The sequence below is a fragment of the Coloeus monedula genome, assembly GCF_965178545.1.
Source record: "Coloeus monedula genome assembly, chromosome: 10".
In the NCBI taxonomy this organism is placed as follows: Eukaryota; Metazoa; Chordata; class Aves; order Passeriformes; family Corvidae; genus Coloeus; species Coloeus monedula.
Window position 1 is genome coordinate 11,570,245 of NC_138790.1, and position 27,298 is coordinate 11,597,542.

At 44.2% G+C, this 27,298-nt stretch overlaps 2 protein-coding genes across 8 annotated transcripts in view; both read left to right on the forward strand.

Moving 5' to 3' along the window:
- U2SURP (U2 snRNP associated SURP domain containing) overlaps nt 1-5,585 on the forward strand; it is a 51,395-nt gene extending 45,810 nt beyond the window's left edge. For all 7 annotated transcript variants that reach the window (XM_082287746.1, XM_082287747.1, XM_082287748.1 and 4 more), the window contains 3 exons: nt 1,991-2,109; nt 2,895-3,071; nt 4,331-5,585. In XM_082287746.1, coding sequence (XP_082143872.1) covers nt 1,991-2,109; nt 2,895-3,071; nt 4,331-4,469 — 435 coding nt within the window. In that variant the 3' untranslated portion in view covers nt 4,470-5,585. The remainder of the gene's footprint in view (nt 1-1,990; nt 2,110-2,894; nt 3,072-4,330) is intronic.
- An 11,200-nt stretch (nt 5,586-16,785) lies between these two features.
- On the forward strand, nt 16,786-19,663 carry CHST2 (carbohydrate sulfotransferase 2; the record flags this gene model as incomplete). Its single annotated transcript, XM_082288209.1, has 1 exon — nt 16,786-19,663. One exon carries the CDS (start codon nt 16,786-16,788, stop codon nt 18,073-18,075), a length of 1,290 nt encoding a protein of 429 aa, XP_082144335.1. The 3' UTR covers nt 18,076-19,663.
- Between the last annotated feature and the right edge of the window lie 7,635 nt (nt 19,664-27,298).

Sequence of the window (27,298 nt, forward strand, 5' to 3'; positions counted from 1 at the left end):
CCTTTTTTAATCAAAATACTGTAGTGTTTCCCCCTTTACATCTGGGTGTCATAGAGTGTATAGAAACCTTAGAGACCACTCTTGGGTCTACTGCATGAAGCAAACTGTTAGGTGTGGGAAAGGAAGGGGACAGCTCTCAGTTGAAGATGTTCATCAGGCTTCTCGTTTTGCTTTTAGTAGTTGATCTCTTGTGCTAAAGGCTTCCCAAGGAAGGGAGAGAATAGTTTAAAGCAGCATATCTATTTCTGATTCTCCAGTGTCTTAAGTTTTGTGAATAATTCCAGCTCATCCATTCACCCACATGTGACTAATTCTGTACCATGACCATTTTTAGTAGTCCTCTTTGGACTATGAAGTCAGAGCGATTTTAATAGTTAACATCTTATATGTGAAATGATGTAATCTCCAACCTTTGAAACACAATGATAAAACATAACCTCTTTGGACATTGCATTTAGTGAGGGAGGATAAGTGACAGTTGCTTTTCTGATCTGGTTTCACAGCCTGACAGATCAGTGGTGAAGTTAGGTACCCGTGCAGTTCCTTGGAAGCTAAATTGAATAAGCAGCTTCCACGAGCGCTTTTTCTGTCACTTGTTATTTGCATTATTTAGTGCTCAATATCTGACTAATTCACAGTACCTTGAAGAAAGAGACTTGTGAAAATTTGGTAAACCGATTCCTGAAGGAGATGTACACACTGCAAGTTGATGTTAGCAGTTAAGACTGCAGTTAAGACTTTATAAGACTTTTATGAGTAACTTTCTTTCTAAATGTAGTTGTGTCATAAAACTTTCCACTTTCTTGGTGTTTTCTGTAAAAGAAATTATTTGTACAGTAAGCACAGAATGATTAGTGAGACAGTAGCTTAAACAAACAGAAATTGATAATAACAATCTTGATAAAGTTTTAGGTGCCTTGTGTTGAATGAGTTCAACCAGCTCACTGTATTTTGGATTTTTAATAATTGTCTCTTTCACTTTCAAGAAAGAAAGAAATACTTAATGATAATTATAACCATTCTTTAAAACAATAGTAACTGTTGTTAAGGGAATAACTTCATCTTTTGTTTTAATGCCATAATAAAGTTAGTTTTTATAATAGTAATGTAATACTGGTTCTGATTACATTTCCCATGAACTTGGTGGTTGGTCATTCTTTTTTGTCAAACTTAAAATAAGCTTTCCAAGAGTAATTTCCCAGCAGCATTGTATATTGTTTAGAGATAAGAAACTTAGAGCTATTTAAAATACCAGGATGAAATGCACAGTTATGCTATCAAATAAACCTGGCACAGCTTGAGAGTGCAGTGATTTTAGATTATTTTTTGCCATGGAATGAATTTTCTTTAATGATTGATCAGTACTAAAAACCACAGCATCTGATCTCTGTGTTCAGACTTGCTGATGAGGTTTATTTTTGTATAGTTAGTCTTCTGTTTGACAGACAGACTGTGTGTGCTCAGGGTATATATTTTCTTTCAGAATGGTCCTGTTGACACCTAAAAATGGACTATAGTTGTTTGTTTTTGACAGAGTAGATGTTATTGCAGAATCTCGTTTGTATTTTTGTTTTGTCTTTAGATAGCCTCTAGTTATGAGAGTATATAAATTTTCCGTCTGGATTAATGAGGCTGAATGCCGTATGTTTTAAGTAGAAGGAGGTTCCTGGTATTCTTCCATGTTTAGTTTAGAAAATCTATTACAGCTGTAATATTTCCCTGAAATTTGTAACATTGAAGACTGTTCATTTCCAGTTACTCAGATATTCTCACACAGGGTGACATCCCTCATGTTTCTTTTAGCATTTGTGTTACAGTAAATGTTTTGCAGAAGCAAAGGGCTGAAGAGCTGGGAGGGTGTGACCATCAGTTCAGATCGTGTGCTGTGTTCCATCAGTGCTCACTGCTTTTATGCTGTTTGCGATTAGCTTGATTGCCTCTAATAATTACTCACCCTTATCTGAAATCATGAATGCTTCTAATAATCTAGGAAAAAGAAAAAGAGATGGAAAGAGAACGGGACAGAGACAAAAAGGACAAGGAAAAGTGTGAGACCAGGTCCAAAGATAAGAAGGAAAAGGAGGAATGTACACCAACACGAAAGGAGAGGTATGGCTATCCTTGGAGTAAAGTGGATGGGAGGAAAACCCTAACAGTGTCTTCGTAGGCAATGGCAGCCCTGAAATTACGCTCTATCATGCATCTGATTTTAAAAGAAAAACACAAAACCACAAACAAAAAACAAAAAATCCAAACAAAACCCATGCTTTGACTAGTAAAACATGCTCCAGTGTTCAAGGAATTGTCATTTTTACTCTGCCCCAAGGGAGGAACCATTTCCCCTTTGAATAGAGTTGCCCTCTGGCTCATCTATGCCCTGAGGAAACACGGTAAAATGATGACCAGTTGCAAACGGGGTTAAACTGTCTTGTAGCGGTGAATTGTCTGCAGTGTCTCAGTCAGGAAACTGTCCTGAAGACAGACCACAAATGATAGGCAGTGATTTAAATGTTACTCATCTCATAGTGCAGATCCTTCTGAACAGCTGGGTTTGGGGTAGTTGATTGGACACTGATCTTCTAATACTTGCATAGCCAAACTATGCCATGGTTCTAAGTGTAGCTATGGTAAAAGGCCTTGCTTTTCAGGGAGCTGTGACAGAATGTTTTTACACTTCAAAATGACTCACAGGCCTTAATTATTTTCAAGCAGAGAAAATCTGTTGCACATGTTAAACTTGATTTTTTGTTTTAATAATAAAAAGCCTACTATATCTTAATTACTTACAAGTATCTGACATCACATTGGCTAAAGAAAATCCCTGCAGAAAGGAGCAGATGTTCTTACTGTCCGTTTTCACTCCCCGTGTGTGTGTGTGTGTGTCCCATGCCCAGGAAGAGGCGGCACAGCGCCACCCCCAGCCCGTCCCGCAGCAGCGGCAGCCGCCGAGCCAAGTCTCCCTCGCCCAAATCGGAACGCTCCGAGCGCTCCGAGCGCTCTCACAAGGAGAGCTCCCGCTCCCGCTCTTCACACAAAGATTCTCCCAGAGATGTCAGTAAAAAAGGCAAAAGGTGAGCTGGTATCTTCTCTGTTTCAGGAAGCTGATGGGTGTGTTTGGCTGGGGTTTTGGGGGGGATGTGTGTTTTAGCAGAGCACATTTGATACTCCAGTTTGCTCTCACAGTGCTCTGTAGTGCCTGCTCCTCATTAATACCTTTGGACACTGGGGATGGAAGTGTACACAACCTCCTGCCCTGACAACTCCAGACTCTGCTCTGCTGTAGTTTTGTTTACCTGTTTACTGGGGATTTTAAGAAATATGGCTTTAAACTAGAGCGCCTTGCTTTTTATTTTCAAAGGAAAAGTCTTCTGTAGTCCTTCTAAAATTTCTATAGCCCTTCTATAGACCCTCTCAAATTACAGTGACCATGTAGCCTTTCACTGAAGATTAGCTTCCATGAAGCTCCTCACTCCCATAGTTTGTTTCTTAAGGGGAAAAAAATTAGATACTGGTTATGGGGTTTTGTTTCCAAACTAGGTATTTCCTAATTTCCACTCTGACACAAGTATTTGTCTTTAGTTAATGTTAAACTTGAGGTGAAATTTTATTATTGTACTAATGTTGCTGTAACTTGAAAGTTCACCTTCCACTTCTTTTAGAGGTATAGAATATCTTACTGATATAAAATTCCTCAGTCATGCTGAGAAAAATTCCTTTGATGGTGTTGAGGAAATCGTAACACAAATCTACAGTATTCTTGTGCTTATATAAATAAGGATTTCAAGTAAAAGTAGAAAAGTATTTGAGGGGGTTTTTTTGAGTTGATACGATGCTCATTCAATTTTCATTATATTAGATCAATATATTACGTTTGGGTTAGATGACAGTAAATTTATTCAGTGTCCCTTCTTTTTCTGTGGAGTTGCATCACAATCTGAACATGTTTGATGAAAATCAGAAGTATTTGACTGTAATACAATTGAACATAGTTTTTCATTTCTATGTGGACATAAGCTGCAATTAATATAAGAGCCAAGGTGGTTAGTATGTGAAAGGCTGTGAATTCCTGATGTGGGTTTAAGGACATGAGTGTGTTACTTTTCCTGTGGGTTCTAAGCACTGAAGTTAAGCCCAAAATTGTCTCAAAACCTCGTAATGCAAAAATGGCCTTTTTCTCAAAAGCAAGATAGCATTCTGTTACTTTCCTTACTAGGGAAAAATATTTTCTACCTTGTTTGGCTCAATAAATGAAGACAAATAACATCAGGAAGAGGTGCTTTTAATCTGTTAGTATTTGACATAAACACTTTTTTTTTTTTTTTTTTTTTAGGTCGCCATCTGGCTCCAGGACACCCAAAAGATCAAGAAGATCACGATCTAGATCCCCTAAAAAGTCAGGGAAAAAATCCAGGTCTCAGTCCCGTTCTCCTCACAGATCTCACAAGAAGTCAAAGAAAAGCAAACACTGACATTGTTAATATTTTTTATGATGCTGTCACTTACTGGAAATGCAGTTTTGTTTTTGTGCCTGAACAGTCTGTTTAAAAACAAAAAAGCATTCCTGATTATTTTTTTTGTGAATGCACGTGTATACTCATGAGTATCGGCATCTGTAGACCTGTCATTGTTTTATATTGTACAAAATATCTTCATTGTGACTATTTCCCAAAAGAAACATTTTTGTGTTTAGAAGTTCCATCAGAAATGTGTGTAACTGATCTGCTGGCAGTAGTGATATTTTGTTTTTAGAACGTTGTGACATAGCTGAAATAACCCAAATGTTCCCCCTTTTTGTAGCTTTGACAATTTGAATTAGATTTCAAATAAAATCTGAACAGAAAATGAAGATGTTGTTTTCTTGCCCCACTGGTGATCCAGATCCCTAAGGGAGTGCACAGTTTGTTTGGAAGTACTGTGTATTTCAGACAGACTGTGGTGCTTGGATGGTTCAGTGTGGCTCTGTTCCTGTTCTCACTGGTCTGGCTATCCAGATAAAAGCACCTTCTGAATCCAGTGAATGGGGTTTCTTTCCTACTGTGAGATTTTACTGTAAGAAGAGTTGAACAGTCTGGTACCTACCCTGATAAACTTTACAGGTAAATCTTTGCTTCCTATGTCTCCATTTTAATCGCAGGGATATTTATAACACCGCAGTAATGTTTTTGTTTGTTTTTAAAAAAGGGCCTCTGCAAAGGCACATCCTCTGGGGTGTGTGTGTAGCATATGTGTGATGTCTCAGTAACAAGCCGCCTTTGTGGCACACATGGGGAACACTAAAAGGACAGCAAGCCTGAGGCTCTGTGACTTCTTAAGTATAGATACAATAATTGCAGCCTTCAAGTACACTCTCGTTTTCTAAAACTGATTTTTACTGCAAAAGGAAAGCTTTTACATTATTTTATTGAATTTATTCCTCTGTTGTGGAAATTCTTCAGGGTGGGAAAATTTAAATTTTGTTACATATTTATTAATATTTTTGATTCAAGAGGCTGTTTAACTTTTTTTTTTTTTTATGTTAGGCTTTCCCTTCTCCAAACCTGTTCTGTGTGTTAGGCATTGATGTGGCTTTAAATTGCATCACCTTACCATGCAACCTTTCTGTGGGTGGGAGAGGGGGAGGGACGAGAAACGGGGAGGGTTCAGCGTTTATATGTGGAGGCGTGGGGAGATTGTAATAAAAATATAAAATCAAAAGGGATCTGGCCTCTTGTGAACTGTTTGTGAAAGCAAAAGCTGTGCTTAACTGCAGGCACAGGGTGTTGGATGATGGCCTGCTGTTACATTGGTGTATCCACAGGCTTCACACAGTTAAAGATTTGTAAATGTGCTGGGGAAAATCTTCTGTTGGACATGTAAATAGCCTCAGTGGTTGCACTTCCTGAAGCAGGATCTGAAAGGTCTTACAAAAAAAAAACCTACAACATATTTTCTCTCTTTTTTTCCTGATGAGAGACATTGTGATAAGATTATATAAATTGTTGCATATGTGAGAATTAAGTGGAGAATTCTCTTTGCTAATGAGAACTGTGGTCCGGAACACTGAAACTATGGAGAATGCATGCATACTGTAAAGACTTTCTTAGAATGAGTATTGAATAGATGCATTGATAATGAGAAAAGAATACACCTTTTATCTTTTTGTAATACATTATAAACAATCTGGTTTAGAGATATGCAGAGTTTATTTTTTGTATTTTTCTTTCTCCCTGTAACATAATGTGTTTCAGGATAGGATTCAGCACAGATTTTGGTTGCTAAACTATTAGAAACCAATTTATTTTTTTCTTAAATGCTGTGTGTTCATACCTGGCACAGACCAGATGAGGCTTTCTAGAGAGAAAAGTAGGTACTAAAATCAGTCGGGGACAGGGAAAATCCTAACTGTGCAGTGGGAAGATGATCACTTCAGATCCAATTAACTTCATTACTTTTATCCTGTAGCTGTTTATAAAATGGAGGAGTGATGAATGTCAATGTTTTGGGTCAAGTGGGACTAAAGATGCTTTGCCACAGGAGTGTTTTATCTGCAGAATCAATTGTGTATTTCATTTAATAGCTAAAAACTCTCAGGGTAGAAGATCACTTAGCATTTCAGGTACTTTTCAATAATTAATTTTCATTTCAGCTTTTTAAAAATTCTTATCAGTGATTATAGAAAGCTTAAGCCGAGTAGCAAAAGAGCTAAAGGAGCACACCCATTAGGCTTTATTTTGTAAGTGCTCTATTATGCAATGCCTTTTTCAGTATCTGTTCTCTAAATACCATTCTCATACCTCTTCTTTGCTTTGTGTCCTGGGCTTTAAAACAGCTGTTCTTACCCAATAGTCTCTTAAGAGCAATTAAGAATCTGTATAATTAACTGGACTGCCTGGGTTTTTTTGCCCTGTAGAAAAGAGTATCTTTTGATCCTGCTTAGTTGTAATTTTCTCCTGCTTTTGTGGTTTTGTTTATAGCTTGGCTTTTACACAAAGAAAAGCAGGAAGGGGACAGCATCTGGTAACAAATCTTTTGTAAAAGATGAAAATTATTATTGAAGACTTAAAATTAGGCTGCTTATGAAATTCATTTTTCTTTAGGTCACATTGCAGTGACAAGGTACAGTCGCCATTGCCATTACTGTGTGATCTTGTGTTTCTGCAGCCTTTTGGGGTGAAGTGCTGAGTGGGTAATGTAAATAACCGATCTGAGATTCAGGAAGTAGCATTCAGATGAATCCTTGTGAAATAAGGTCCTGACCTGGAGAGGTGTGGTCCTGTGTCTCCCAAAGGTTCCTGTGGTTGTAGAGGAAGAGGGAGCTCATTATCCTCTCAGATCCCTCAGTGTGCGCAAGTCCAGCTCTTCAACTTCAGGAAGGCGTGGAGACACAAGTGGGTAATGGGCTCCTCTGTCCTCTCCTGCCCTGCCTTAGGGAAACCAGAGGGAAATGTTCATGCTTCAGTGTTCAGGCTTGTCCAAAGCAGAGAAACCGAGTGTAGCTTGTACAAGCCCAGTTCTAGCCTGGCTGAGAACTCCTGAGCAGCCTGAAACAGAGTGGGGTGACCTTGGAAAGGGAACATCCGTGGTATGTTCCCAGATCCGTGCTAGACACTGCCGTTCTGATAAACTTTGGTGAAGCCTGCCCTGCACTCCAGGACATCCCGATGTTTATGGGAAGGCCTTCAAGGGACACAGGTGCAGGTACATCTGCTCTGAGCCAATCCTGGCTCAGGGAGTGTCTCCACAAGGCTTGGTCAGGCTCAGTGCCCTGTCCTGGTGTAGAAGGTTATGTAGTGCATAGAGTCTCCTTTCAACAATTAAAATTTCCCCAGTGTTACAGAAGTGTTTGTATTCAAACTGCTTCACTCTGACTTTCTTTGACTTCGCTGCAGAGCAGCTGCATGTATTTTTTGTAATACTGCTTGAGGAAGAGTTGGTTTCTGAACATCAGTATCAGGTTATTCGGACACTGCACGTGCATGTGGTCTCCCCCCACCTCCCCTTTGCAGGTTTTGAAGTGTAAGAATCAACAACCACTTAGGAACAAGGGTAACAAATAAGTATTTTCCAAAGCGTATATTTAGAATTGCAGCTGTCGCTGATGTGAGTTCATCTGTCCTGGTGACACGAGAGTGAAGAGTTCATGTAATGCCTTAAAAACCAGAATCTTGGGATGAGAAAAGCAAGATCAGCTGCAAATGGCAAATCTGTTCTGACTCTCTCTAATCACTTGAGGCAGCTTGCTTGTGGGGTTTTCCTCCACAGGCAGTTACAGTGCTTCAGTGGAATTGATGCTTTAAATAAATAAAAATGAGAAGCATTGCTGTATTGCTGCAGATGGACTAAGGTCTGAACTTGGTAGTTTTTAGAGAGGCAGCTTGCTGCACTTTCGTACAGCTGCGTGAGGAGTTTGGTGTTTTGTTCTCAGCTATTGTTGGTCTACCCTAAATACTTAAGGTGAATATTCTAGAGGTGAAGATAGCAACAGTAGAATAACCTAGATGAGAATTTTACAGTTATCTTCTCTTAAAATCAAGCACTGTTCAGTATCAATTAAGCTGCTCAATATAATGAGATTTATCAAATTACAAACCTGGTAATGTCAGTCTGAAAATTGTATCAGTTTACTTTTCAGAATAAGGCTGCTGAGGTCATAAATTTACATGTTATTAAAACAGTTCATAGCAGTAATATAAATTTTTTTTTCTCATTGCTGCATGTGCTGGCGCAAGAATTCCAGTACTTTGGTGGTTCTTGCTGCTGCTGGAGCTGCTGCTCCTCAATTTTTAAGCCACTCTTGTAAGTATCACAACTAAAATGATAATTTAATTTTGTCCAAATCTCTTTCCCTTGTAGCATACAGAAGTCTTAAACAGTTGCATACTGTTTTTTCCTCCACCTGCTTCTCTCCATGCAGTGTTGGCTTTTATGGGTGAGCCTGTGCCATTTGCCACTTCTGATGTCTGATCTTGTGTTGGGATGATCTACAGTGTAACTCTGTCTTAAGCTGGAAAGTTTACTGTTTGTGGTTACTTAAAGAGGAAATGGTAGTTTCACATGGACTTTTTTGTCTTACTTGCTTTTGGGTTTGTATTTTATGTAGAAAATTTTCCAATTGACATGGCAACAATAAAATTGGCAGTTTGCTGATACCAGAAATGGTTTTATTTTTAACCTGGAAGAGAGCACTGTTCGTGCCTGTTACACATGAACAGTTCCTTGGCCTCAACCGCTCTCTGCTGCTCGATGCTGTTCTGCCTGTGTTGTCCAACCCTAATGGCTGCTGCTGTTCCTCTGTCAACAGTGACCTCTGTGCTCCTCTAACTCATTAATGGGGCATGGGCTGCTCGCTCTGTAGTTGTCTGTGTAATTCTCTCTTGAACAAAGGAAGCTCCCACTTGGGACTGCTGCTCGGATGAGGAGCTGATGAATGAGCAGTGCTCGTTAACACTGGCAGCAGTTTGCAGAGAAGGCAGGGAGGGCGAGGAGCCCGGGTGGAGCTGTAGCGGGACACTGAGTGCTGTGGCTGGGCCAATGTCACACCTTGGTGCTGCTTTGGGGGCAGGTCCTGTTCCCGCCTTCCCTGTGCCTCGCTTTCTTCTTCTGTCCTTTCTGCTGCTTTGTTTGACAGCTTTCCTTGTGGAAATGGCGAGTGGGCACAGGGTGGGCAGGCCCATAGGATGAAGTGCAAGGCTGTAAGGACGTGCAGGACTGGGGCCATCTCTTAGCTGCGAGCTGTTACAGGCTGTGCCTCTCTCCTTCTCCCCTTTGCTCCAGTGACATTTGAAAACAGAACTCAAACATGAGAGGAGCAAATGCCTTCAAGATAATTTAGGTTCTGCAAGATCTGTGAAAGACAAAAAAGAAGAGAGAGACCTCAGATGCCCCCACAAGATGGGAAAGGCTGGGATATGAACTCTTGATGTTAGAGCCCAGAGTATTCCTTTGGGATAGATTACAACTCACAGTTACTGACAATCTCCTCTTAGAGCTCAGAGTTCCTAAACATGGGATGTTTTGATATCTCTGGACCTTGCTCTATTTTCACTCTTGTGTGGACTGGGGAACTTGCTGTAGCTGTTTGCCTCAAATACAGACCATCAGTTTGACTCTTCAAGACCTTGTTAAGAGGCTGTCTGCAAGCAAGTGTGGAACCTTTTTCCCTGAGTCTGTTTCTTGGCCTCCTGAGGCTGGACCTAGGTCTGAGACTAGAGCTTTTGTGTGGTAACTACGCCTGTAGAGAGGTGAGCAAGGAGAAGGGGTGAGCATAAGGTCTGCGTAAAGCTCTCAGAAATCTTTCACAGAAAGATTTAACCTGGCAGAATTTCTTAATTCTGTATGACAAACTGTTCTTGTTTTAAAATTTAGCTGGCGTGGGAAGAGGAGGGTGGAATTGATGCATACAGTTTGGATTTGTGGAAGATGGAGCAGCCTGTGCCCAGGATTGAACTTCCAGGATCATTACTAGCAATCAGAATCACCACCAAAGCCATCACTGGGAGTAGAAACCAGTTTTCATCTTTTTTGAGCCATGCTAAAGAGATACACCTCTGGTGTTTCAGGAATGCTTTAGCCAGATGTTTCCACCTGCTAGATCCTGCTGGAGCAAACACTGACTGCACTGTTCCAAATAGAAACTCGGGAGGGTAGAGATGAATCTTCTGAACTTATTATGGTATAGAGGTGCATTGCAGCTGATACTGGGCATTTGCATCATGAAATTTGCGTCTCTTGGATTTATGTTTTTTCCTGGCATTTCAGATTATCTTCCCTGTGCTATGAGAAAAGAACAGTCTGCTGATTAACTGAATGGAGACTTTTGCCTTGGGCAAATTCTGGAAAAGAATTGGTTATAAACTTTCAGACATGAGACTGGGATTGAATTCTGTCCATTGTGTGAACTGAGGGGCTGGAGATTCTCATCCTCTGTTTTTGCACAGGGTAATTGTACTAGAGAAATTAAAAAAAGAAAGAAAGAAAGAAAGAAGATACGTTTGTAATAAAGCCTCATTTCTAGGCAGTTTCACTGGGGGAAAACTCATCTTTCATGCCACTGTGGTATGGAGGAGAAATACGAAAATGCTATAGATAGAGAGTCCCTTTTTCTCAAATCCTGGGGATTTTCAAGAGTAATTAGTGAATGCTTTATGTTACTCTGTGAGTTTTGAAGAGATGCAGTGGATTAATTTCAATAACCTTCTGAGACAGTAATTTATTGCATATTGTATGTTACTTATGTGAGAAACTGAATTCTCACTCTTTTGTCCAAAGCTCTTTAGACAGGGATTGGCAACTCTCTTCCCTGGGATATAAATTTGTCCAATCCATAGTCAAATGAGAACTGGCTGTTTTGCTCCATCACCTGGGAGCTTAGATCCAAGGGATCATTGTTTGGCTTCTGCCTTCTGCCCTCAGGGAGGGAAGAGGCAAATGAGGCCCCTGGGACTGTGCAGCAGGAGGTATTGGGTGACCCTGTGTGGCACCGGTGCCAGGCAGAGCCCCTGGGACAGGGATGTTATCCAGGGACAGGACTGCCCTGAGCAGCTGAAGGGCTCCTGGCACCCCAAGCCCTGGGGGTGAAGGGTGTTAGGATCAAGGGTTTGGTTGGACGGGGTTTAGAGATGCCCAAATGTATGGGGCTGAGGTAGCTCTTAGGTGTGACCTGCTAAAGGTTTGGGAAGCTTTTGGTGTGAAACAGTGCATTGCCCCTTGTTTTAAAGGTATGCAGTTATAAAAGTAGAATCTCTTAATTTCCTTTAGAACTTGAACCAGTTACACAACAGCCAAAAAAAGATTTCTAATTTTAATAAAAGTCAAATAGAGACTAGTCTACACTGCAGTGTCCCCAGGACATTTGCAAAGTTCTGGAATTCCTTCAGCTGCACAAATAAAAATTTAAAAATATTTATTGAAATTAAGTTTATTGAAAATGGCACCTGTGCAAATGGAATTGAATATAAAAGAGAAACTGGGGTTGAAGGGAAGAGCTTGTTACAGACAGGTTGTCCACTTGGCTTTGTATTTCTGTTTTATGAGTGGCTGCTTTAATTTTGGTCCCTGCCAGCTGCTTCTGCACACACAGTTCAGAAGGAACATCCAAGAGAAAATGGATACTTTAGAACGCAATCTGCTGCAGCCATCACTTAATGAAATGGCTGCTGAAGGAGTCAACATCACTGGAAAAAAGCGTGTTTTGAGGGAAATCAGCTGCCACTGCTGCATGACATGTTGAATGTGCTGGTAAGACATTATGCACAATACTGAAAAGAAGGGTGCAAAATATAAACACCTGCAATTCTAAATGCTACTCTTCAGATTCTTGTAATCCATCTCCAGTGGTGATACTAAAATACAGTCTTAATAGGTTTCCCAAGTTTTGAGAGCTACTAAATTTTACATAATGTTGTTCACATTTTGTGGTCTATAACTTGTGGTTTAGTTTTAAGAATCTCACTTTTGGGTAGTGTTTGAGGAATTCAGGATCTCTATCCTGAATAGATTAAGCTAGATACAGGAATACTTAATCAGCACCCAGAACTTACCTCACACTAGGTATATAACAGCATAAATCTCCATCTTTCAGTTTGTTATAAAAGATAAAATCTTGCTGAAATTTGACTTCAGGAAGAACTTCTCCTTGTGCCCATTGCATCCTTGTGAGCATGAGAAAGGCAAATCTTTAAGAATGAAAAGATATGGAGCTGGGAAGTGTTCCAGTAAGGATGAAACCTTTTTCAGCCCCATTGCTTAAATGAAGGGATGTTGTAAGGGCAATCTTGGAGAATTCTGACTGGGACAGTATCACTTTGAGGGGGGAAGAAGTTCAGCTCATCAGGATTTGGGCTGCCTAAATATTACATGTAAAATTCATAAACACAGTTACTAAATATAAAATACTAAACTGTAACATAAAATGTTTAAGCATTGAATGAAAAAAAAGTATGATTTTATCCCCCTCATATTTTAAATTGGGGCGAATTCTTATTGCAGTTACTTATCCCTCACTTTACACACTTCTGGCTGCAGAGTTTGAGGTAAATACAGCCACCCAATTCTATCTGAAGTTTGTAGTGTGTAACAACCTGCACTGCAAAAGTTGCATTCTTTTCTGCTCTATCAAAGGAAACTACATATAATTATCAAAAAGTGAAGCTGGCCTTTCAAAAAGTGAAAGGAAACTTTTTATTATTTGACACGGGTGATCTAGTATACTGAAATTAGTGAGCCTAAAATAGATTGCCATGAAGCAAAATAGAGGGTGGAAAATGTACACTGAAGTATCTGAATAAATTTGTGAAGAGCTGTATTTGTTCAGCTGCAGAATGTTCCTCTTTCACACACTTTCTGTGCCTCTGAACAGTTTTTGTTCTACTGTGTTTCTTTGCCATATATGTTTCTAATACTTTGCAACAGATGAAGAGATGATTTTAAAAAACCAACTAACCAAAGTTCCAAACTTGTGAATTGAAAGTTGGCTGTCTAAATCTTTTCCAGATAAACTCATTCCATATTCATTGATATTGAGTTATTCAAAGTGATAACTTGATTACCAGGTCTGAAACCTCTGGGAAGATCAGATACAGCAGCTGCACTGAACCTGATTGATTGCAGGTGTGTTCTGCGTGGGTACTTGGATCCACCTGCACAGCATAAATACCTACATTGCTCCAGTTCTGAAAAATAAGATTGGATTTAGCAGCATGCAGGTCGAATTAAAGAGCTGCTGGGCCCTGTGTTTTCCTCGTGAAGTTGGAGCAGTTTGATGAAGGCAGTGTTGCTGTCAGTACTTCTGCACTTGCTGATTCAGAGAGATGTAACCACTGTGTAACAGCAGGGAAGGTGCAGAATCCAATTACAGCTTTTAATGTTTGGGTTTACTGATTAGTTTTACCATTTCAAATGTTATACCTGCAGTTCACGTTTGCTTATCTTTGTTACTTACTAAATTTTAAATGGTGTAAGAACTGGAGCTGGCATTGTAAGTTTTTTCAGAAAATTTCATATCTCTCTTCAACCAAGTGAATTGGAAAGAAGGGACTAATTTGAACTTCACGGTATTTTAATGATTTTTCACTGCTATGAATTGGTTTTGCTCCCTGTAGTCTCTGCCCTTTATTGCACTAGTGCTGCAGAACAATAGTGGTGAGAGATACTGCTTTATGAACTCCAGTGCCTCAATACTGCCGTTGTCATTCATCATCTAATATAGACTAATTGATGCTACTACAGACCATTCCAGAATGAAAAAGAAACATTTCTGCTTTAGCTAGGTGATGGTCACTTCATCTGTAGTGAGCATGGAAAGCCAAATAAATATTTAATACGAACCTTTATAAAAATATATAAGCAGAAGTCTTGTTGTATGTGAAGAACTCATGGATTAGAACTAAAGAATAAAATAACTGCAAGAATTTTACGCTACAAGATGCTCCAGAGGTTTATTATTTTTCATTATATACTGTTTTCAAATCTTACAAGTCAATTGTTTTAAGCTCATCAGGTTTAAACTGCACATTTATTTTGGCAACTAGATACAAATAATTTGTATGCAACGTGGCTTTAAAAACTTCCTCTGGAGCACTGTGGGGTAAAAAAACCGGCTTCCCCTTCCCCCTCAGTTTTAATGAAATAGAGACTTTTTATTGAGTATCTAGTGGTTATTTAAAGTCTGCTATTAACGAATTACTTCTGTATGAAAAGTCACAGTAACATTCTAACACTGCCACTAGCGTCCCTGGCAGCTTGTGGGACGGTTCTGAGTTGGCCTGTGTGGTTTGATGGCTGTGTCGCAGCCGGGACGGCGGCGTGTGGGTGGCACTGGTGTCGCACACCAGGGGAGCTCCCTGCTCCCATCCCGCTGCCAACTGCCCTCGGAGTTCGGAGGAGCAAGCAGGGAAGAGAGAAGCCCTCCTGCTACAGACCTTACTCTTCACTTTGAGGCTGGAAGGGGCTTAGAAGCTTTGCCAGAAAGGGAGCTTGGCTGTTAATATCCCTGTAGAAAATGTGGGAGAAGTATTGAAATTTTTTGATAAGGTATATGAAGATTGCTTACACATTTAGCTCCTTCACCCTCTCGTACTGTTTTCTTGCCTTTATTAAATAGTGTGCTACCAGGCAAGACATGCACCGGGTGAATTTGTGCTTTATCCGCTCTCTGAGTGTAAAAGCTTCTGCTGTAGTGTCAGATCCGTGCTGTTAATAAACGTTCCAGCAAAAACTCACCAGTGTCATCTGTTGTGGAGGGATTGGTCAGAGCCAGGTGCAGCCGTCCAGCAGCTCCAGGCTCCCGGCGGCCCGGGGAGGTGGGCCGCGTATATCCTCTGCATGGTGGGAGAGGCTGCACGGACGCGAGAGCTGCTGGGTAGAGAAAGCAATGGACAGGAGAGAGCCGCGAAATGCTTCTGTAACTCGTGAGCAGCCCCGGAGTGCTCCGAGCTCCGGCGGCGGCGGAGGAAGCCGCTGAGAAAATTTCAACAGAGTCACTGGGCATTGTCGGAAGCCCATCGGGCAGCGTGTGTCCCACAAGTGCGCTGTCCACTCGAGACTCGCCACTCCGTGCGTTTTCAGCCGCGTTTTGGGGATGTGGTTGTCTTTAGAGTACCGGTGCCACCTGGAGCTGCACCACTGCTTACACTGCCCTTCACACAGCGCTGTGGCTCCACGACACAGGAGAAAGCCCTGCCCGTTTTGATTCCTACCTGGGGCAGGGAGTTTCGGGGCCCACCGCCGGCCGCTGCCGGTCGGTGCTGGTGTGGGCCGGCGGCAGCAGCGGGGCCGGGGCAGGAGCGGGGCTGTGCTGGGCTCTCCCCGGCGCTCGCGGGGCTGCGCTGGGCTCGGGGCCGCCCGGGCTGGGCGTGCCCCCGGCCCGCACCGCGCTCCGGCCAGTCCCGACCCAAGGGGCCGCCTGGTGACCGGGCAGCGGTTATAAAACATTGTGAAGAACTGCGGGCAGATCGATTTGTGTTGAGCTCTGCCAGGAAGATCCAGTGTGAGGGTTTTTAAAAAATGTTTTTGGAGAACCTTTGGGAACTCTGAGTTTCTGCACAGACCGGGCTAAGGGCGGGGGGGCTGGGCCCGGAACCCTCTCAAGCCTTTCAGGGCTTTCCCCCCCCCTCTTTTGTTTTCCCCGTTATCGGCGCTGCTCCGCTGTGCGAGGGGTACCGGGTGAGGAGCCTCCCGCCGGGCAGGGTTTACAGAAGCGCCCCGGCAGAGAGCCGCTCCTAGAAGCGCCCTCCACACTCAGGCGGTGCGGGGCCGCGGCCGGTGCCGGTACCGCTCAGTCCGGGCTCTCCGCGGGGGCGGCCGGGCGGGGCGCTGCAGCCCGAGGCCGGGCGGCGGGGCCGCCAATGGCGAGCGCGGGGCGGGCGCCGCCGGTCGGGGCCGCCCCTCGGTGGCGGCGGCGGCACCGGAGCCCTCCCGACGCGGCGGGGGCGGGGCGCGGAGCGATGCGCTCTGGCGGGGCGGTGCAGCCCCCGTCCGCCCTCGCAGCCGCCCCGCGCTGTGGGGCGGAGCGGAGCGCGGCACCGCCTCGCCCCGGCGGCCGCCGTGAGCTGCGCTGCGGCGGCGCCCGCGGTCGCTCGGCGATGGCGGCGCGGGAGAAGCGCGGGGCGGGCGGGTGGCCGCGCCGCTGCTAAGTAGGGCAGCGGCGGGGGCGGCGGCGGCGGCGGGGCCGTCGCGGCGGCTGCGCTATGCGGACCGGGCGCGGGGGGCCGGCCGGGAGACGGCGCCGGGGGCGGCGCGCCCTGATGCCCGCCGCGGGCCCCGGGGCGCCGGGGCGCTGAGCAACAGTTGGCTCCGCCGCCGCCCAGCATGAAAGTGTGCCGGCGGAAGGCGCTGGCGCTGTGCCTCGGCTACGCGCTGCTGCTGCTGCTCGCCGCGCTCAACCTGCTGGAGTACAAGTGGCGGCGGGAGCCGCGGCGCTGCGGAGAGCCCCCGGCAGCCCCCCGCCACCACCCCCCGCCGCCGCCGCCACCGGCCGGGAGCCGCGGCCCGGCGGGCGCCCGGCGGCAGCTGGTCTATGTCTTCACCACCTGGCGCTCGGGCTCGTCCTTCTTCGGGGAGCTCTTCAACCAGAACCCCGAGGTCTTTTTCCTCTACGAGCCGGTGTGGCACGTCTGGCAGAAGCTGTACCCCGGTGACGCCGTCTCGCTGCAAGGGGCGGCCCGCGACATGCTGAGCTCCCTGTACCGATGCGACCTCTCCGTCTTCCAGCTCTACAGCACGGCGGGCGCCGGCAAGAACCTCACCACGCTCGGCATCTTCGGGGCGGCCACCAACAAGGTCATCTGCTCCTCACCTCTCTGCCCGGCCTATCGCAAGGAGGTCGTGGGCATGGTGGACGACCGGGTGTGCAAAAAGTGTCCCCCGCAGCGCCTCAGCCGCTTCCAGGAGGAATGCCACAAGTACCACACGCTGGTCATCAAGGGCGTACGTGTCTTTGATCTGGCTGTCCTCGCCCCGCTCATGCGGGACCCGACCCTGGACCTCAAAGTCATCCATCTGGTGCGGGACCCCCGGGCCGTCGCCAGCTCCCGCATCAAGTCCCGGCACGGCCTCATCCGGGAGAGCCTGCAGGTGGTGAGGAGCCGGGACCCCCACATCCACCGCATGCCCTTCCTTGATGCTGGCCACAAGCTGGGCGGGAAGAAGGAGGGGGGGGGCGGCTCGGACTACCATGCCCTAGGTGCCATGGAGGTCATCTGCAGCAGCATGGCCAAGACCCTGCAGACTGCTCTGCACCCCCCTGACTGGCTCCAGGGCAACTACATGGCCGTGCGCTACGAGGACCTGGTGGTCGAGCCAATCAAGACCCTGCGGCAGGTGTATGGCTTTGTGAACCTGGCAGTCAGCCCGGAGATGGAGAAGTTCGCCCTCAACATGACCAGTGGCCCCGGCTACTCCTCCAAGCCGTTCGTGGTGTCGGCCAGGAACGCCACCCAGGCGCTGAGTGCCTGGAGGACTGCGCTCAGCTACCAGCAGATCAAGCAGGTCGAGGAGTACTGCCACCAGCCCATGGCCCTGCTGGGCTACGAGCGGGTCGGCAGCCCCGAGGAGGTGAAGGACCTCAGCAGAACGTTGCTCAGGAAGCCGCGGCTGTGATGGGGCAGCGGCGCCCACTGGGCGCCCGGGGGTGGCTGAGCCCCGGGCAGAGGAGCCGCTCCGGCTGCCTTGAGTGAGGGAGGGAGCCGGGAAAAGCAACCTGGTTTCCGATTTCCTCCAAAGACTGCTGAAGGGTAACATACAGTAATGCGATGATTTCTTTCTATCTTCCTTTTTTTTTTCTTTTGTTTTTTTATTACCTGCCCCTTGCATTGGGTTAGATGCGATTTACAAAAAAAAAAAAAAAAAAATATATATATATATATTAAAAAAAAATCAAGTGGAACTGAAAATACGTGTAAAGCCCCTTCCTCCTCTAAAATGCCAGGCAGTTGTTCTGTACCAAAATCGTTCATGAAGTTCTTGTGGGTTTGAAGATGGTAACAGAAACTCTTGCACAATTCCTAACACATCTTTGTCTCCCTTGGTGCAGAGGGGATGCCCTTGGAAAACCTAATGCTGAAAATCAGACTTTTGTATGAAAGCAAATGTTCAGACATGATAGTAATAAAAGAACATAATAAATGATATTCATTTTTATAATTACCTCAATTGTTTGGGAAATACAGTGTTGCTTATGTACTGCTGGAGGGGATGCTTGCTTAAAATAACAACGTGGACTTCTTAAAGGATATGGGTGGAGGGCTGGAGTGCAACGTTTGATGTGTTCAAAGATCAGGAGCTACTCTTGCAGAAACAAATACAGATCTCACAAGTGTAGTGCAGGTTTTATGGCTGTGTCAAAGCAGGTTTCTATTTAACTATTGTCTTTTCTGTTGTATATAAAAAGTCTTTCAAGTGCCACTGTATTACTGTCCTAAGAGTTTTAAAACATTTGCCATCACAGCAGTATTTATTTTTGTCTTGACATGTATGTCCAGGAGTCATTGTCAAATAGAAGTGGATCTACAGCGTGACAAGAAATGCGGGATTTAAAAAGACATTTATCATACTGAGAACATTAGCATGTGTGAAAACAAAAATGAAATTATATATATTATATATATTATATAGTGCTAACAAAACATAAGATATGTAAGATATTTCTTGACATTGATTGGTAACAGGCATAGCAGGGAAGCATAGAAAAATGCATAAGATGATTTATTTTTTCCCTTTGTCTGAGTCCGAGGGTATATTTATGTATGAAGAGGGAGGAAATGTACAGCTGTGTGTTCATGGCTGTAATAGAGCTTTTATGGAGCCAGCCCAGCGTTTGATTTCAGAGCGCTGGCTGGAGACTCATTGCCTGTGAATTGTCATTGCTCTGTGATGGAGCCAGATGGTGGTCTGGCTCTTTCTGGGAGCTCTGCCTAGAGTCTGTACCATCGTTAAAACTTGATGATTAAAAAAAAAAAAAAGGAAAAAAGAGATTTTACTATTTCTGCTTTTGTAATTTCTTGGAAAAAGTCCTGATTTATTAAAGGTTAAGTGGTGTGTTGCATATGAAAAGTGCAGACACCCTAAGTAGTTTTTAATCTTGGTGTTCTCTGCTGCTCTTTGAAGGCTCATTTTGGAACTTGAGTTTTTAAACAAACGTGGTTTTGCCAAACTGTTCTCTTGGGAGACTACAGACTTTTCTATAGGAAGTACATTTTACATTGCCTATTTGGGTGTTGTGCCTTCAGAAAATGTGAAGAGTATGATTAGGAAAAAGGAAATTGATTTGTGAAAATAAATTAATATAAACAGGATGCTGATAAGTGTGTGTGTATGTGTGGGTGTATGTGTGAAAATTTTAGTGATGTGTAATATGTGTATTTCTTGTAACTCCTTAAGTTAAACAGCTGATAACTAGCTACTAAGCTTTTTGAGTTCTTGATGAAATTTTGGCATTAGATGTTGAATTTATTCTGAAAAGGAAACACATTTAATAAACTAGTTAAAAGATTATTGCATAAGGTTGCCTATACACTTGCTGAATGACTGCATTACATGTTGATTCCCTCAGCTCATTTTCACCATCAGTGAAATAACATAAAATCTAGCAATGGGAGATCTTTTAATTGGCCTGTTAGGATGTATTCCTAGATTCCAGACAACAGTGCTAGAAACGGGAGGGATAGTTAATTTGGTATTTAAAGTACAGATTAAGGTATTAGTGTTGTGGAATGAGTTGTTTTGTGTTTACAGCTGTGCACGTTCAGTGCAGTGCTGAGAGGATTTTGGATGTTTGGCTTTGGGCTGTAGCCGGTGGGGTTTTTTATTTTCTTCCGTTGGTGTGTGCGGGGGCAGTGCTTGAATATCTGACCTGCTTGTAGAGCACGGCGCTTGCTTTTCGTCCCCGCCTGCTTTCTGAAGCCGCCTGCTCCGCCCTGCACTGCCCTGTGTGCGCTCCCCCAGCGCTGCTGTGGGCAGGGCGGGCGGCTGGGAGCCGGGAGCCCCTCTGGAGCTGCCCACGGGAACGCCAGCCCAGCTCCCCCCGGGCCGGGACACTGCCCCCGCCTCGGCTCCCGCTGGCGTCGGCATGGAACTTCGCTCAGGACCCTAGATGGGGGTTTTTCATGGCAGCATGTCACAGCAAAGGCTCTTTTGATTTTGGGAGCTGAAGCACGGTCATTTCTGTGTGCAGAATTCCTTGGTCTTTTTTGGGAAAGTTTTAGGATGAGTAAAGTGAACAGGAATTGATTGCCTCTGGGAGTGTGAAACAGATGAGCCCAATTGACTTAGCCTCCGAAAATGTCCTTTGGCTCCTAATTATATTAAAAAGCTTATCCTGTCATTCTGAGAGAGAACTCGCTGCTCTTCTAATAGTGGTGCATTGCAAGCATTCCTGATACAAACACTGCCAGTAGAGTTACAGCATCTGAATCTGGTCCGTAATTTGAGCTCCACCTACTACATTGCAGCAGGGAATCACCCAACATACTGTACAATTGTATCCTGGTGTGTTTCAGTGAAGAGAAGAAATAATGCAATGCTCATTTTGTGAAAATAAAGTCTGCATGTTTGTTCAGGTGAAGCTTCAGCAGAAGTGAATGGGAGCCTGCTTGTGTGAAAGGCTGGTGGGCTAAACCCTGTGTTTAATGCTGCTCTATTAAATATGTATGTGAACAACTGGCAGTTAAAATACCATTTTTAGCCCTGTTTTATATTCAGGAAATAGAGGAACTTTAACAAGCCAAACTGAGTTGAAAAAAGTTTTAAATGTGGAAAATTACAGGAAAAAATAGGATGTCAGAGAGATGAAGGACATGGTTACAAAAGAGGTTTTCCTTTTGTGAGGAGGGACAGCTAGCTGTGGTCAGAATAAACTTGACTTTTAAGCTTGAAAATAGTGCTGGGTTTGCTTTCTGATTTAATAATTACAGTGTGCTTCTTCAGCTGAAGCTAATGCTTGTATTGGCGAAGGATCAATAGCATAAACAAGGTACAGGGTGCACTCAGTTGCGTGGGAAGGGAGACGGTTCTGAAGACTTGGCACACTGGTTTGATGGAAGAGAAAGGCCAGTGGGCAACTACGTGTTGCTTTCTGCTGTGAACAAAACCAGAACAAGTGCAAGTGTGGTAAATTGCAATCATCATTCAGTGCACGAAAACAGGAAAACCCTCTGTCTTCCACCGAATCAACTAAACCACAAGATGTGTAAAAGTGTGCAAGTTGCTGCTGCTAACCTGAGCTGACAATGAAAAAAATGTTAGATCAAGCATCTTTCATTCTTTCTTAACAAAAGGAGGAAGTCCCTTATTTTTCCAATCACTTTGTAATTTGTCAAGCATTAAACTTCATACCATGACTGAAAGAGAAACATAGTTTAAACCCATAAACCTTCTATTTCCATTTTGATTAGAACTTGGGTCTTCAGAGGTGGAATACTGGTGGTTATAATCAATCCTCAAACAAGTGCTTTTCATCCTGTAGGCCATGAGAAGAGTAGTGAGATTATTTCCCCCTTCATTTCTAATTGCTAGTGGTGTGTTGAAGATGAAAGGTCTTTAACATGAGCCCTTGCACACTGCAAGGGGTGGTCTGAGAGTTGGTGTTCCAGCTTTGCTCCTGTGCATCCCATAAATGCAGGCAGGGGTCCTTTTGGAGTGGTGAATGCCAGCTGTGTCCAGTTGTGTGGGGATGCTTTATGTGAACAGACTGAACATGGGGCAAATGCTGCCTGTGTTATGTTACTTCATCAAATGGATCAAAAATGTTCTTATTCTGCTGCCACTTCAATTAAGGGTGTTGTATAAATATTACTCCGCTAGAATTATGCATATGAATAAGGTAAGCAGATTTAATTTGGAGGCTCTAAGTGAGTGGGAGACTGCTTGCCATTGATGTATCTGACTTCAACTGTCAGTGCTTTCTGCTAGTTATCCTGGCAGTCAGTACATGGGGTTTGCATTTTGTATCAGAGATCCTGAGCAAGATCTTACAAAAATGTGCATGTTTTATAATTAAAAAATACTTGGAATAACATTTCAACAATACTCATTGTATTGCACACTTTTAAAGTAAAAAATAAGGTTTGTCTGGTTTATTTGGATTCCCTGGCAACAAATGAGTTCTGTTAATGTGTCTAAATAACAGCTCTTGGCTGTTGTGACATCCATGATTCTCCTTGTAAGTTATCATTTCTGCAAAGAAAATGCATAGAACTGGTACAACAAGACTCTTATATTTGCAAGTTGGAAATTTCCATGTATTTATTTTAATTTGCAGCTTGGGGCTCCCTGCATCATGAGATCATGAAGGGAATGCAAGAATGGGCCTGCATTATTGACTGTGCAGAATCTGGATCAATGCAAATTCAGTGAGAATGGGTGCAAAATGTAAGGTGTCCTGTCTTCCCTTGATCCATGTAGAGCTGGCATTCCTCACACATGTCAACACTGTGAGAGCAGTGAAAAAATTCATAATATTAATGGCCTTGCAAATGGGAGAACTGTGATTAAAGAATCATCTGCTTCTGCAGTGAAACACAAAGCTGTAAAATGTGTGTAAAAATATATGGCATATTTCTTCACAAAAGAAAATTCTGTATGTGAGAGACCTATTTACACCAACTGATGTGGGTGAGCTCTCTGGTGCCCACTGCAGTTCCTGAGACAGGAATATGCTTGTTATAATCAGGGTGATGGGAAGGGAATTGAGGTCGAGTGGAGGGTTACCATCTCTTTGTTCCTCAGAAAAACTGGTGAGTAGCCAGCACAGTCTGCAGGTCTTTTGGTATGAGGTACTGCAAACTTCTGTCTGGATATAATGTCATTATTCTGATGGGATTTGAATGGAAATGGGATATTCATGCTGAAAAACAAGATGAAAATGTGGAACTCCCCAAATGAACTCCCCAAATGAAAAATTATTAGTGAAGCAGCCTGAGCGAGGAAGCAACCTTTGTAACAGCATCAGTTGAAGTGAAAGTTGCTAACTGCAAGGGGCCCTACTGATACAATATTAAGAAATCTGAAGATTCTGGTAAGATCTAGGTGGGATTTTCAAGAATATCTGCATGTGCCATTTTCACTGGAATGGGAATATTATGCAGGAGTCGGCGGGAGTTACATTTCAGGGTGTGTCTGGAAATCATGGCCTCATAAATTTGTATTGGAGGGGGCCTGGGGGGGTTTCTGGTCCAACCTCTTGCTCGAAGCAGGGTCAGTTTATGAGATCCAACTAGGTTGCTCCAGATTTTTTCTTGGTGGGTCTTGTAAACCTGCAAGGACAGAGACTGCAGTCTCCCTGAGCAACCTCAGTGTTGTGTGGTCCTAGTAGTGATCTTAGCAAGACCAGCCCCAAAGTTACTAAATATGTTACATAAATTTATTAATTTTGTATTTGCCTGTGACTACTGACATAGGTCATGTCCTCACTTTCCTTTAACTGCAAGAGGTGTTGGCTGGAGCTCAGCTGTTGCAAAGGGTCAGCAGCAAACTGGCTAATGAGTAGTGATCTCAGTGGAAAAAAGTGTATTCACAATTAGAATGCTGCATCCAGCAAGATCACTTGTTCTACACAGGAGGGATAAAGAGAAGAGCAGAGGCAAAAGAAATTCGCTTAGAAGAAAGGAAAGGACTAGAAAGCGGAGCTTATCAGGAGTTGCTCTTTCTCTGCTATAGGAAGAAAAATACTGTTAAGGAAAATTGAAAGAAACAAATGAGGTATCATTTGATGCAGCAAGGTCAGGAGAGGATGAATAAAGGCATTTGCATGTTAAAAGCAGTGAGGACAGAAACCTGAAGGACAGAAGATGAAATGTGCTGATGCTATGTGCTGTAACCATTTGTGATTAATCATGATATGCAGAAAGAATTCCTCACTTCTAAGTTCACGGTTTTAGATTCACTGATTTTCCTCACAATTTCAAGATGAATTTCAAACAGGAATAATTTTCATAATTATTTGGATAGTTTTCATGTTCTGGTTTGTTTTGCGTATAGATAGAAACAGAGTCGTTGAACTTTTGTCTAAATATTCCTCTCTGCAGACCTCTATGCATAAATTCGCAGGCCCCCTAGTCTGCTAAATTCTTGGCACCTTCTTGTTTTCCACCTGCCAGATGGCTCCTTCTCCCACCAGTCAGGGTTATCAACAATTATCTGTTTCAAGCCATGTGCATGTCTCATAACAGTTTATCAAGGGAGACATAAAATGGAAAAGTGACATATTTAGTGTTTATGTAACTTCCAGAATCACTTTTGGCAGCTTGCGTTATTTGCTTATTTGCCACTGGTGGTTCCTATGTATGTTTGCTGAACTGGTCTGGGATCAGCCCTTCAGATCTTAATTATTTGTTCAATTTACTAAAATCAGACACCTTGCACACTCAGTCAGCCAGTGTTTTTAGGTGTACTAACTTAGTTGGTTGAGTGGTGACCTGTTTTGTTCTTCAGGACACCCTTATATATCTGCTTGACCTCTCTTTTCCCAAGTAACAAGTGATAGGAAATGAGGATATGGACTCAAGTTGCATCAATGGAGGTTTAGACTGGGTATTTGGAAAAAATTCATCACTTTGGAAGGATTGCTGAGCAGTGGAGCAGGCTGCTCAGGGAAGTGGTCAAGTCCTCAACTCCGGAGCTATTGAAAAGGCATGTGGATGTGGTGCTTAGGGACATGGCTTAGTGCTGGGTTAATGGTTGGACTTGATATCATAAAGGTCTTTACAATCGAAATGGTTCTCTGATATGATGGCTACATCAGACCCCACCAAAGCCGTGTGGGGGTGGTTGGAGACATCGGGGGCTCTTTGAGCTCGTGAAGCAGTGAGGAAGGTCTGACTGCCAGAGCAGAGCTCGGGGGTGAACCCTGCTGACCTCCTTGGGGTCATGTGCTTTTCACCTGTGTCACTGGCTGTAGCTCCACCACAAACTGCCAGAGCTGCCAATGGTAAAGGATATCTGGTTCGAAGAGATACAGTGGTAAAGAGTAAGTGGAAAACAGTTCAGTTCTTTGTGCTTCTCCGCTCCTCTACAGAAATAAGCACACAGCAGCCCGTGCTGACCACTTTGATTTTGTAACAGTTTAACATCTGGTCCCTAATTACATGTTCTTTCATGCTGAGCAGAGGTAAAAATATACAGTATGAAAGTGCAGTGTTGTGGCTACTGCCCAGAGAATACCTGCTGTGTTATTTTAACCCAGGAACCCTCATCCAGGACACAATTTACACACGCATGAGCTCCCCTCCTTTTATTTTGCTATTTAAATAAGAAATGTTGTATCTGATGCCACACCAGAGAGGCAGGCGGTGCCCCGCAGGTGTTAATGAGGAATGTTAATGAACCTGACATAGAAAAGGGACACCTGAAAGTCGTTAAGGGGGTGTGTTGTTTAACCCTGTCCTCTCGCAGAGAGGTAACAGTTTCTTGCCAAAATGAGATGGAAGCCGAAGTCTGCTCTCTGCCTTGTTATTTCTGCCTGTGTCCTGCCGGGCCAGGGGGCTGCCATGTGCCATCAGCCTCACAGGGGAAGCTGGCTGGGGTGGGAGCAGCACTGAAGGAGCTCTCCTGGGAGCGTGCGGGCTCTAGGGAGGATAAATGCATGAGAGGAGCCGCTCTTGGGGGTGGTGTGGCTTTGCCAGAAGCATCTTTGATGGCAAGGGCTGCTGCAGGCTCTGAGCGCCTGAGGTTCCCCTAGGACTGCTGTGAGCCTGCTGGAAGGTGCCCGACCTAAAGCGATTTCCAGCGCTGAGGCCTTGCTGTGCCCTGAGTTGTGCGGATGTCACTGAAACTGTGGGAAAACTGGTATATTATCCAACAGGGAGAGGCGGTGGGGCTGCTGTGCTCAGGCACACGTCAGTGTAAAGAGTAGATGAAACACATGGAAGAGCACCAGCTGGGACTGAGGAGGCTCTCGAGTGCGCTGGAGCAAGGAATAACACTCAAGAGTGATGCAGGTGCCTGTGCGCCGTGCAGGAGCCACAGCCCGCGAGGCGCCTCGGGACTGATGGAGCTGATGGAGGTGAGCCATGGTGGGGCGGCTGTGGTGCTGGGACACCCCTTCAACGAGCCTTGGCTGTGAGGGTGGAGCTGATTTGGGAGCACCGTCTGCTGAGCTGTGGCGGAGATGAGCACCAGCAGTCTGTTGTTGGTGACAACAGGGCTCTGGGATGGTTGTTTTAGGCTGGAAGCAAGAGAGGCTGAAGCTTGAAGCCAACTCGTCTGGGGAGGTGTTATAAGTGCATTTGTTTGTCTGGGCTGTTGGGTTCAGGCTCTGGGGGTGCTCTGCTGCTGTAAGAGCATTTGGCTCCTGTCTGTGCCGTGGAATGCTGGCACACCACTGTGGGCTGCATGGTGCTGCTGATCCCCACTGGCACCATCTCCTGCTGGGCTCTGGATACCTGAGCACACTTGCCTATGTCCACCTCTCCAGGGACATGCAACGCTCAGGCAAATCTCTGACGTGTAAGGAGAGGCTTCAGAGTTGATCTTGCACAAATGTACTGAGAGAAAAATTTGTATGCATTTCCTTGCCATTTTTATGCTTTGTTGGGATTCAATGTGGAGTCCTTTAGTGTATCTACTGGTCCCATCCCATGCCTGCAGTCACAGATGAATTACAGAATGTGTCTGTTTCTCTTTGTCTTCTTTCTGAAATGGGCATGGCTGTCCTGACCCCTCATCCCTCCTGCACAGGTGAGCTTTTGTCTCATTCCTGTCTCATTCAGAACTGTGATCAGGCTCCCTGTTGCTTAATTAGTCCTTTCATAATGAATGATTTGAGTAAGTGCTTTGCTCTGAGTGGTAGACAGCTATTTATCTTTGTCACTTCTATCTGAATGAAGAA